The following is a 12,990-nucleotide window of genomic DNA, read 5'->3' as shown; positions in this document are numbered from 1 at the left end:
TATTTAAAATAGAAAGCCTAATGTGAATTAAAGCTAAAAAACCCACTGTAGAAGTGACGTCTCCATTCCAAGAGCATGGCTCTCCAGTTATTCAGCCAAAACTTGTCTTTATTTCAGGTAGGGTTTTGCCTCAATAGGGACCAAGGAACTGCAGTTGAGTACTGACACTGAGCCCAGAAGGCGCTTCATGTCTCTTAGAACAAATATTACACTTCCAGCTACTAACAACACCTTTTCTACCTACTTGTTTTGGTTTTTTTTAGATGCAAATACTGTGACAGATCCTTTAGCATATCTTCTAACCTGCAGAGACATGTCCGTAACATCCACAATAAAGAGAAGCCATTCAAGTGTCACTTGTGTGACAGGTGTTTTGGTCAACAAACCAATCTTGACAGACATCTAAAAAAGCACGAGAATGGGAACATGTCTGGTATGTATGCCTTTTCCCTCTCCAGCGTGCCCTACGTACCGCCAGCGTTCATATACAGGGACTGCACGTTCACTTTCAATGCGGCTGAGTGTCAATAGGCACACGTTGCTCTGTGCCGTCTGCTCCGATGAGTGGGGTTTTGAAAAATATGTAAGTGCCTAAGCTCTGCTGACATTTAAAGTGCTTTGAAAATCCCAGCATAAACTCTACCCTTGTACAACTTAATACCACTGGATGATGTCCTTTCTTTTGGTTTTAATTAAGCCAACCATAGCATTTTGAGAACAGACTGGGAAAATTGGTTTAATCCCATCTCCGCAATCACTTGGCTCTCAATAGGAGTCCTAGATTTAGAGTCTCAGGGGGCACTCTAAAAGATTTTCTTGGCACCTTCTAAAATATTCCCACTGTCAGGAGCTGAAAAGCACTCGCTATTATGGAGGTAATGGTGCCTCCCAAGCCCCCAAGCAAATCGGTCACTGTACAACAGCAGCAACGGCAGCGGCAGGTAGTGGATGTCATTGGTCTGGTTTAGGAATCTGCGGGGTTTAGTGAAAACCCTGTCTGCAGTCTTTTCAGTCTACATTTTGCTCCACTGGAAATAACCAGGTACATGCAGGGAATGCAGAGCTGTCTTTTCCCCGATGCTCAGAGAAAGATGTCTGTCACTGGTCTCTCAGTGCTAATGAACCTGGGTGATTATGTCAACGGCTGCTCCATATTTTAAGCAAATCTGCATAATTAGTAGCTAAAATGAAATTCCATTTGCTCAGTTCAACCATTGGTCTAACACAGTTATTGACTGACAGTCTTGGAGTCGCAAGGGAACAGGAGGGGGATGTTGAAATAGATACTTGGCAAAAGCAATTATAAACCATGGAAATGGCACCCAGCATGCAAGCAGTCGTTTTGGCTGGAAACCACTTTCACCCCTGGATAATAATACTTCCCTTCTAATTACCGGTTTTACAGCCAATAGATCACTATGACCAACTTTCCTGGGTCTCACCCATTTTAACCATTGCTTCAATTTCAGTTTGATTTAAATAGTTAAATATAGAAAATGTGAAGGAGTAACAACAGAAGTCCTCTATTTTGCTTTAAGGTACTGCAACATCTTCACCTCACTCAGAACTGGAAAGCACAGGGGCAATCCTAGATGACAAGGAAGACTCTTACTTCACAGAAATTAGGAATTTTATTGGAAACAGCAACCACAACAATCAGTCCCCCCGAAACTCAGAAGAGAGGTGAGTAGCACCTTCCTTTTGCTACTCTTCCTTTCCCAGGTTTGCTCACTTATTAAACCTGATTTTTCACTTGTGATGATGTCTGGAGCCAGAGTTATTTAGCAATCTGGTTGCTTCAGCTTTCACCTCGGTGTCTTGTGAAAAGAAATGTGTTGATTCCCTTCCCATCCTGCGCGAACATGTTCCCGGTGGCAGATGCTGGACAGAAGGTTCCATCTATGAACACATTTCTCCTCATATCAGGACCTCTCAGTATCAAGTTCCCATAAATAAGTCTGTTGAAAAATTCCCTCATTTTACATTCACAGCAGAACAGGTGAATTCTACATCCTGTGGCTAAATGTAGAGATTTAAATGCGATTTAAATGTGTAATTAATAAAGTAGACTAAGCTAAATTCTTGGATCAAATGAAATATTATAACTGAAAGTCCTTTCCCGTAAGTAACTCAATCCCAAGAAAGATGCTGACTAGCAAAAAGCCTGTGAGGCTGTGGGTAGGCGTTGGTAGTCGACAGTGCTCTAGCATGTGAGACACTTTTTCCTACCAAGATTTATTAAGTATATGGGTGTTTCAATTCTTCTGAACTAACAGAAGAGAGACCACTTCTAAATATTTTCAGCTAATAAAAACACAGCTAAGCAGAAAGGGCTGTAGCATGGATACGCACATCAGCTGTACATATTTCTTTGAGGTTGGTTTTGCATTATGCGTTATTTGCGCTTTTGAATTGGCATTATGTTATCAGCATCAAAAATTTCTTACTGTTGGTGACAAACTTCACTGTCTTCTCAATTTCCAGATGCCTTTCTGAAGGGATAAAAATGGTGGACATAACACAATTTCCACAGAAGTATTGGATTAAGTGATTACATGCATATTCAAATTTCATTCCATCTTGATTGGCAATGAGGGCTTGGGATTTTTTCCTTGCACATCTGGTCTCAACATGTCCTCTGACAGGAAGTCAGCAAAGTGGAAAGGTTGCTGGGTTGTGCAGTGTTTCCTTTCTAAATTTGGCACTTCAGACTGCTCTTGATGGATATTTTATCCCTGGCAAATTGCTGCATTTGAAAGCATAATTAGAGAATCTGTTTTCTTAATCACATGGGTTTTGTTACTTTGGTTGTAGTCCATCTCCCTTTCATTTCTAGCAGCCTCAATTGAGCATAACAAGCAAGTTGGCAGCCCAAACTGTGCTCAACGATTTCTTATTTCTGCCTATTTAAATAAAAGATGATAAAGAGATATTGCTCTGATTATCTTAGAAGGGGGTGGCTGCTTCAGCTCTCCCGACTCTGCACAGCCTCAGATTTTTTGATAGTGTGATATAAACAGACCATTCCCTGGCTTTTTTTTAATGCAATCCTGAACTCATGACAATCAGCTGGAATTTGCTAGGAAAATAGATGAAACTCTATTATGTTTAGGAAAACGATGCTATTGTTGTATAAGAAACCAACTTTCACTTGTGTATGCTCCATAAGAAAGTACGTCTGTTACAACAGCAAGTCAAATGTTAAATACCAAATAAATTGCTAGGGTTCATCCTTATCTTGCTCAAACTTTTGATATATTCCATATTGTCCCGCACAGTTTGAAGCACACGGAGTCTAAAGCAAACTGCGGGCAGACAATAAAGTTTCCATTTTTATAACTGTATTCCTGGAAGAGTAAGGACCTTTTGCACAATGAGAACAATAGATGAATCAAGGCCTTCATGCTACATAACTCAGCGGAGCAGATATGCTGGTAGCGTGAATTGTGTGGCTCCACCAAGTGCAGCCCTTTTACACCACTAGTACCTCTGGCCGTGCATTTGTCGACATGGAGGTGCTGAATTTCTTTAGCTCTCATTTAATGTGGTGAACACGATGCAGCTGCGGATGCTCAGAATCCTACAGGGTTGAGGCCGTTAGCAAACGAGCCCCTACTTCAGCATGGGTATTATGTCCTTGATAAAATCCCGTAGGAAGTAGTTAAGAGAAGTCATTGTCTGAAAGCAAAGGACAACGTAATAACAGCGGGTAGACCAAATGGTTTTCCATGTGCGTATTGCTATAATTACTCGTTTAATAAGAATAAATGCACTTAAAATGCTATACGGCCTTTCTTTTCATTACTTCTTACCCTTCAAATCAGTCGATAATGTAGTTCAGCATGGAGGCAATATTGCAGACCGCTCTTCAGGTCTTCAGCTGAAGTCCCTTAGGTTCCCATGTATGTAATCCATACGTCAGTGAAGTAGTATGGCTTCCAAATGGGTGGTAGTGTGCAAAATTAATTATGCATGTAATTTTGACTTTAAAACTCTGAATGTGGTATTGGATGTCATTTTTGAAAATGCTGGATCTGATTTTCAGAGTTTCTTGGCCCCTACAGCTTCTGTTAAAAGGCAATGAGTTGTTTTGCCCAGACTACATATATGATTGGAAACATGAGATGAAATAATGCATGAGAAAATTTGGAACGGATATCTGAACATACCTCCGCTTGAACAGTAGTTTTAGCAGGATAACAGGAAAATCCCATGCTGATGGTACTGTAACCTCCCACTGATTTTTGAGTGGTATTTTCTCCAATACTGCCTAAACGTCTGAAGCTAAACAAGATATTAAATACAGAAATCACTTTATTCTACTGGGACAGATCCTTTTCAGATCTGCCTCTGACAATCTGCTGGTGAGGAGCTTTCATAACTCATTTGTGATTATTGCCTGGGTTTGTTCTGGTACTTTCAGAATGAATGGCAGCCACTTTAAGGATGAAAAAGCCATGGTAGCCAGCCAGAACTCGGATTTGCTGGATGATGAAGAGGTGGAAGATGAAGTAATGATGGATGAAGAAGATGAAGAGAGTGAAATTGCAGGGAAAGCAGTCAAAGAGCCTGTTACAAGTGACATGCACGAGGGGACTCCAGAGGAGGATTACGAGGAAACGAGTACTTTGGACATGAACTGCAAAGCTTCCCCTGGCAGGTTGGTTCCTTCCGAGTATTGGTGTGCCTGATACGTGAAATAAAAACAATAAACCATAGAAGAGTGCCAGCACCAAACTGTGTGCTGTGGGAACCGGTCCGTGGTAGCCAGCTTCCCAGTTACGATAGCAACATGCGTCTGTGTTTGGGTCAATACCAGCCCTGTTTTCAGTCTCTTCTTGCAATCTGTAGCTCTTAAGAGGAAAAATAGCTGTGCTCGGGGAACTATTGTCAGGTTCTGGGTGAGACAGGAAACATTCATGGGAGGGACGTTATCTGCTCCATAAACTGATCTGGGTCTCCTGTAATGGTCTTGTGAAAGGCTGAGGAGACACTAGGAGAGAGATGACCTCTCCCTCCCCCGCCTCTGCTGCCCACCCTCTCCTTTTTAGAAAAGAAAGGGGAATTTCTTTTATTTCAGGACCACAGTTCCACAGGGCAAGGTGGTTTATGAGTGTAAAAAAGGGAGAAATGGCTCAGATGTGTAAATCTGAGAGAATGAGGGAATGCAGAGAGGATTGTTTAATTGACATTAAAACCTCCGTGGTGTTTTTGTAGGTATAAAGAGGAGGAGTATAATAAGACTGGACTTTCGGCTTTGGACCACATAAGGCACTTCACAGATAGCCTCAAAATGAGGAAAATGGAAGAAAATCAATATAGTGAAGCTGAATTGGCAGCTTTCAATACTTCCCAGCTGCCAGAGGACCTAAAACAACCATTGTACAGGAAATCCAAATCCCAGGTAAAAGCTTAACTCAGTTAAAATGTTATTGTCGCCAAATACCCGAAGGATTAAACTGTTAGTGTGTGGCAGGCAAGGTCGTTTCAGCTTCATCAGACAGGGCTGTGCTCCATGTCCACAAACCTCAGCCTGCCCCGACCTCCCCCTGCGCTCCCACCGCACCACGGAGACATGGCAGGGTGCTCTGGTCCCTGTATAATGCAGGATTTTCTTACTTTTTTGCTATTTCTGCCATCCGCAGAAATGCCATGATAAGAAACAGTCCCACTCTGCTTTCAGACAGCCAGCGTGGTCACACTGATGCCCTGGAGTTGAGCTGCAGCCTTGCAGGGGTGTGACTCGATCTTCTGGCTGGCTTGGCTTTTTGGTGTTGCTTTTTTAATAGTCTGTTGGATGTTACTGCCTCTAGGTCCTCAGCATGTTTTTAAAACAGCAATAACTAGACTGATATCCTAGTGCTATTTCTTGAAAATTTTTTAAACATTAATTAAAATGGGTCTCTTTAGCCCCTTTAAAAGACTCCTGTTTTAAAAGCTGCAGAATATGCCTGCAGAAAAGGTCACCAAAGGGGACTGTGGTATTTGGTGAAATACAGGACCAGCCAAGGGATAATGTGATTCCTCAGGCTCTTGAAAAGAGCCTCCTGTGCCAAGAATCTAAAGGCACAGGAGACTCTGGGTGCTTGTCTACTATGAAAGGTTTCTCAGAGCTTCGTGAAGCCAGATGAAAGCAGAAATTATTATTACTATTAGTGAGTCAAAAGTGTCAGTGAAAAGGTTGACAGTGGTTTTACCTAATGCGTTTTGATTTTTTTTAAATAAGTTGAGAATAGCAGCTGTAGCCTAAACGATGCCCTAACCGCGTAGGGGTGGCACGGGTCCAAGCTCAGATCCGTGCCGCGGGATCATGACCTCTTCGTCCTTTTTCTTTCCCCATCCAGGCGTATGCGATGATGCTCTCTCTTTCCGACAAGGACTCCCTTCATTCTGCATCCCACAGTTCTCCCAATATGTGGCACAGTATGGCGAGAGCCGCTGCAGAATCCAGCGCCATTCAATCCATCAGTCACGTATGACAGTGTGAAGTCTTACCAAGGATGGGACCAAGTCCAAACCAGTAGCATGGCTCTTTTCATATATGACTATTTAAAAGACTGCTGAGCAGAATGCCTTATAAATCTGCAGGGTCACTCATTTAAAGTCCGGTGACCTTAAACTGAATAATTTTAAAAAGAAAGAAACTATTTATTCTCAATATTTTGTTTTGCACAGCAAAGGCAGCTGCTGACTTCTGGAGGATCAATGCGACTTAAAAAAAAAAAAAGTTTCAGTGGATTATGTAAACCGGGGCCGGGAAAAAAGTGTCTTCCAGTTCACCCGGCTTTGAGGGGCAGGGGCAAAAGGGTTAAGACTGCATTGATACACACATGGGCACTCCTTTAAAGTAGGAACTGAATTGATTTTCTTTTTGTATAAGATAGTTTGACACAGGATTGGGAACAGTTGCTTTTATGTACAAATCTCTTCATTAAAGCTTTATGCATTTTAGCCCTTCAAAGAAAGAAACTAGTTCTATCAAATGCGCACTATCCATCGTAAATGTAGAAAGAAGTAACAGGGAATATTTTGTTCTCTCCATAATTCTTTTGCCTTCTCAACTGCATTGTTAAAAAAAAAGGAAAAACAAGGAAAAAAAAAAGAAAGAAAAAAAAGAACTCTGAGAAACAATACATAAGAGGCTTGTGTATATTGTAAACTATGAATGTTCACTACTCCAAGAAGCTAAATCATCCAGATAATTCCGTGAAAGCACCGCGTTCATCGACAGCACCACTAGTTCAAATCATTGTAAGGAGATTTTAATTTTCGACAATCATGTCACTATTTTGTTGTATTGTTTCCTTTCCCCCCTACCCTCTAATTTCTTCTTTGTGTTGTGTGTACCATGTATTTATTTGTTGGCAAACGATTGTTTGTTGATTAAAATAGCACTGTTCCTATAACAAACAGCACTGCTCCAGTCCCCCACTGCGTTACGATGTAAGGCACCCATGTACTTCAAAAAAAGTGAGGTGAACTGATCTGTGTATATGGGAGTGCAAAACAGTGTTTGAAATTTTCTTACATTCCTCTTTTATTTTATTTTTGCCTTTTAATGAACTAAATAACTAATAGATGCGACTTAGTTTTTTTTTGTAATACAGTAAATTGATTCGATTGTATAAACAGTTATAATTTCTTCATGAAAGCATGATTCTTCTGATTAAAAAACTGTACCCAATATTTTATGCTGGTTGTCTGCGAGCTTGTGTGATGTTATGTTCATGTTAATCCTATTTGTAAGATGAAGTGTTCCAAATTTATGTTTTAAAAAAATAAATAAATGACGGAAGGTATTCAGTTATTTTTGGGGTTTTTTTTTGGCCTTTAGTGAGGGACCAGTTTATTTTTCCTTTTGTTTATAATCTCATTTTGAAATAATCGGCAAGTTGAGGTACTTTCTTTAAATGCTTTGTACAATGTAACTGTTACGCATTTCAGTACATTACTATGGGAGGATCAACTTAAAAAAAAATAAAGGACTACAAAACTGAAGGGATCTTTTTCCTTATTGTCTTGTTTTTCTCTGGATCAGGGCAAAAATGGCATATTTCGTCTGCAATCTGGGGAGCTGTGTCTGTGGGGTCATGAGGATAGGGGGAACCAGAGGATGGGGCACTGTGAAGCATCTTGGACTTGGTCATGCAATTTAGGACCCGATCCAGAGTCTCTCAATAGACCATTGGAGGCTTTTAGATCAGTCCTTTAAGGTTCAAAACACTACCTTGGAAAAGAGAACTATTTCATTTTACAAGAGGGATTGGTGCAAGGTCACCTTTGAACGCTGTTGTGGAGCCTTGAGCTCGGGCTGGTGATGCACCCGCCTGCTGATCATGGGGACGATGTTGGGAAGCAGTGGCTTGGCTGGCTAATAGCAAAAAATTGTCTCACCAGAATGATAAAAATCCATAGTTGAGAAGGTAAATGGACATCCAACTGCATGAAATGAGCCTTTAGGGTCTAAAAGGAGAAAAAAAAAAAAAAGAATATTTTAGTTTGAGCATTCTCTTTGAAATCAGATCCAAAGCCCTGCTTCTTCTGGACAACCTGCAGAGCGGTGGGAGGTGGGATGTCCAGGAAAAGCCGGCGTTGGCCCAGGCAATGCACATTTTACTGCTCTTCCCATCAGCAGAGATGGGAGGACTGAGAGCTCCAAAGGGGACCGTGAGGATGTCCCTGCCTGCCACCCTCAGCCAAGCTTGATCTTTCCGGCTACTGCACAGGGCTGTCCTTTAAGTAGCTTGAAAGAGTGGATGTGCCATACTGCGGAATCTTTTTTTGCAGTGGGACCAAGGGTTGCTATCACCAGATGCAAGCGAGCTGGCATGAGCAAGCAATGAGGGAGCGCAGCGCTGGGTATCAGTAACCCAGGGTAGTTAGTAACAAACTGCATATTAAACCCAGCACTGACCCAGTGGGAAAGGCACATTTAGGGAATATGATTGGCAGGAGGTTTTGTTAAATCTGGCTCTGCCGATGCCAAAAAAAGGGCCTCCAAAGATGGAGGCCTTGTCTCCAGGCCAAAGGCAAGGGGTGCTCCTCTCTTGGCCTCTTTCAGTACACAAAGACCTCTCGTAGCCCACCAGATCCTTAAGTTACATTTCAGAATAACCTGTCATTCTTGTCTTCAGCCTACGGTTTGACTTGTTTTATAACCATCACGTAGCAACGGGGGCATCAGCAGGCCTGAATCCAAACCCAGCAAGGAGAGGCCTGGGCTGCCTTTGGTGCGCGCTGATGGCTCCGGGGCCTCATGCTCAGGTTGATGGCAAGCTGAGGCCTACGGGCCGATGGTTTTCGTGCAGGAAGCCTAAACCACACCTGGAAAAAAAAAAATAAAATGAAATTTAAAAAAATAGCCTGTGTGCATGTTCTTGTACTCACTTCGCTGGCCTGAGCCAACGGTCAGGTACATGCTGATAATTGCATAAATAGGCTATTATTTTTAGTGCAGTTAAAGTCACCGTGAAACTTGGGTTTAGGTTTCTGCCAAATAAAGAGAACAAATAGATTAATCAAGTCAAGTTTTATCTGCAAACACCTTTCCAGATTGTTTTCCCCTTCAATTTGATGCAATGACAGTTCTTATCAGCTCTACCCTCACCTGCCCTAGATGAAAGGGGTTTTAGGAGGTAGAGAAAGGGTGGGACGGTTTCCCCTGGGTTTAATGTTCTGGGTTACAATAGCACACTCCCGTCATATAACTGTCAGGGAAAGTACTCCTTGAGCTGAGCCACAGGGTTAGTTTAACCTGTGCCTAACCAGGTCTATTGACCATCAGGGAGCGGCTGCCATGGCCTCATCGAATCCCCGGGCTGATGTTCCCATGGAGAGCCTTGAGCTTTGTACTTTCATGTCAAAGTATCCCACCCAGCAGCATGCCTACGGGGTGCGATGAGCAGAGGGGGGGTGAAACATATCACTGGGGTCCTTCAACTCCATGTAGATACCTTATCATGACCTTGATTTTCACTGCCTTTTCTCAGCAGCAGAGTTTTTCAGCCAGAGGAATAGCTGAAAAGCAAACCCAGATTAGATTAGCCATCTCATCTCCCAAATAGAGAAAACTGGATAATTTTTGTCTTCGTGTCATACACTCCCTGATGGACCACACAGATGCACTTGCTTAGATGCAAACAGATCACTAAGGACGGACCAATGTTTCTGGCTTTCTGCTACAGTGATTTTTTTTTCCTTAAAAAAAAAAAGAAAAAAATCAATACTTTTTAAAAGAAAAAAACCTTCAGCTTATTTCAGCATCATCCTACTGTTCACCCCACTGTAGTAGTTTTCCATAAGTCAACAAATCATTCCCATGTGACACAGCAGCCTTACTAGATGAAGGAGCTGTGTATTACTGCCTCAATTCCTATCTACAGAATCTAACAAAGCACCAGCATGACAAGATGATTAATCAATATTTCACCCTGGCCCACATCCTTAATACCACTGCAGGTCCGAGTCACCGTTCCCGTGTCAGCCCTGCTGTTTTACTGCATTAATAGCCACATTTGTGGAGTAATGGGAGGGGAAGTTATTATAAAAACATTTGTGAGGCCACTTTTGCTCAGCGATTCAGTTTGGACTGTTGCTCCATGTGTGTCTTGAACTTTAAAACTTTTTGTCGGGTCTCTCTTGCTCAGGCGTATGGAGAATTGCTGGAAACTCCTGGAACGTTTTGCTGCACCGTGCTGCCTTCCAGCTATATTAAGTCTCATTTGTGGTTTTGCTGGTCAGTCATATAGTGGCACAGAAAAGCTAGTTCATTTTAAAGATGCTTCCAGTAATGATTTAAACAAAACAAGGGCATCCAGCACCAAACAGAAGACCCTTTCTCCATGTCAAAGACAGTATACCTTGCCAAGACTACAGTTATAAGAAAAATGAATTCTGCAGCCTGGCCAAAACCATCCTCTTTCCCATCTCATTGAACAGCTGTGTAGGCTTGTGTGTATACCTGGTCTGTAGCTTCCAATAGCCCAATTAAATCATCTTTTGTTTCTATACCGAAAATGGTGCCAGCTTCAGGAAAGACTCAGCTTTATAATTCGGAGTTGCTTAATGAAGTCTGGGGAGAAGGTGAAGGAGAGAACATCAAATAGAAAGTAAAAAAAAAAAATAATACTGTATTCCTTTTCTTTTCCTGTACTTTTTAACCCCAACTCAGATTCATTTGCTGCTAGAGGAAAATAATTTTCAGCAAAATTTACTGTTTTCCCAGAATTCAGATTTTAATCAGACTAACATTTAAATAATCCCTGGAAAGAGGCTCCACTGCCACGCTGTGATTCAGGAACTCAAGGTATGTCTTGCAAGACTGAAGCCTTTTTCCCAAAACTACTGTCTAAATTTTGCTTGGGACCAGTTGCCCCCATGGGTATGACCATAAACCAGACTGAACACAGATCCCTTTGCCACCTTGTGCTGGAAGCAGAGCCTCCTTTTTTTTTGATCCAGGAGTGTCCTATTTTAATGGAAATTGAAGCTATTTATATCCATAAATCCATTCAGGAAAGTTTGGGGAACATTTTATTATGAAAGGTGCTGTGGAAATATAAAAGTAGTCTCGTATAACATGCTGGGTAGGAACTTTAGCAGTATCAGCTCCATCTGTCTGAGCAGAGGGTCTGAAAGAAGGCACCTCCAGAAAGCACCCTCCTTTTCCCTGCTTTATTTTAATACTAATTAATTCCAGAAAGGCTAAAGAAATGTGATGAAATGCTACACTTCTAAGAAAAAGTTTTGCCTGAGAGTCTTAAAGCAGGCCTCCCAGCTTGGGAGGGTCTAGTGGGAGAAGAGGGTTAGTGGTCATTTTGATGCTTAAATTATCAGTAATTAAGAGGTTGATTTTTGAGGATTGAAGAAAATTTTAAACAGCTGCTTCTTTCAGGCCTTTACTCCTCATTTTCATTAGCATGTGCTAAGGCAATCTGGAAAATATATTTAGATCTATATTATGCTATGTCAAGACCTCAGCATCTGTACCTTGGGGCAGATACATGTGAGATAGCTGAGGGTAGATGTGCCAGCACGCACATGTGGAAATGTTCAATTTGTAATATGATTATAGCCCCAAAACAAAGCTTGCTTGATACCTGTGGCATATTTGTTTCATGGTAAGCGCAGAAAATTCTCAAAAATAGTGTCATGTTTCGCATCACCAGCCAACTCAAACTAGAGAAGTAGCGCTTTAATTCCCGGGGAATCTCTTTCAACAGAAGCGTGTCAGGCCCAATTAAGGTCCAGGCAGCCCCACGTTAATTGGGTTGAGGTATGCAGCGGCATAACATGGCCATTTAGCAAAGCAACTCCTTTGTCCAGGCCAGCGCCCGCCCTCGCACCAGCCTGTCTCTCTTCCCGAGGGCGGCCAGTGGAGAAACTCCTGCTAGAAAATTGCCTGGAAAACGTTAACAAGTGCAGTGAGAGGTTTTAGTAGCAGTGGATAAAACAGCTCGGGGTGCTCTGCCAGCAGCTCGCCACGTGGCCTCCTGCATTAAAGTTACCATCACGGGAGACAAAGGTAGTGAGCTGCATCCTTTGCCCACGTAACACAAGCCACGACAGCAGCATCCTCCAAAGATGCTCTCTTGTCTCATCCGCAGGTCTTCCTCCACTCCCAAATTAAAGAGGTTTTTTTCTTACATCTGAAGTGCTAATGCACTAGAATAGAGAAAAAAAAAAAAATGAAGCCGTGAGCTGAGATGTGGAGATGAATTTAAGCATTCAACTCCTCCCGAATTTCAGCGGGATTTGTGTGAAAATCCCAGCAATAGCCTCAGTTTCAGGTCATCCATAATCCAAATGAAAGTGAAACATTGGAGGACAGAGACTAAGGGTCTTCACACAAAACTGATTCTTACAGACATTTTAATGATTTAGATCTTCCTAATTACAAACTAGGTGTTTCACTGTACCCAAGTCTTTCATAGAATCATAGAATGGTTTGGGTTGGAAGGGACCTTTAAAGGTCATCTACTTCAACCCCCC

The 12,990-nt window shown here is 42.0% G+C and overlaps 1 protein-coding gene across 4 annotated transcripts in view; it reads left to right on the top strand.

The window, feature by feature from the left end:
• The window catches only part of MECOM (MDS1 and EVI1 complex locus), a 189,688-nt gene extending 181,692 nt beyond the window's left edge, over window positions 1-7,996 (top strand). For all 4 annotated transcript variants that reach the window (XM_010572861.1, XM_010572859.1, XM_010572858.1 and 1 more), the window contains 5 exons: window positions 264-433; window positions 1,539-1,683; window positions 4,424-4,660; window positions 5,218-5,404; window positions 6,345-7,996. In XM_010572861.1, the coding sequence (XP_010571163.1) occupies window positions 264-433; window positions 1,539-1,683; window positions 4,424-4,660; window positions 5,218-5,404; window positions 6,345-6,479 (874 nt within the window). In that variant the 3' untranslated portion in view covers window positions 6,480-7,996. The remainder of the gene's footprint in view (window positions 1-263; window positions 434-1,538; window positions 1,684-4,423; window positions 4,661-5,217; window positions 5,405-6,344) is intronic.
• Window positions 7,997-12,990: the final 4,994 nt, after the last annotated feature.

This window comes from Haliaeetus leucocephalus, unplaced genomic scaffold (assembly GCF_000737465.1).
Source record: "Haliaeetus leucocephalus isolate CR32 unplaced genomic scaffold, Haliaeetus_leucocephalus-4.0 Scaffold362, whole genome shotgun sequence".
Classification (NCBI taxonomy): domain Eukaryota; kingdom Metazoa; phylum Chordata; class Aves; order Accipitriformes; family Accipitridae; genus Haliaeetus; species Haliaeetus leucocephalus.
Note: the sequence above shows the minus strand (reverse complement) of the source record. Positions and strands in the feature narration are given on the sequence as shown.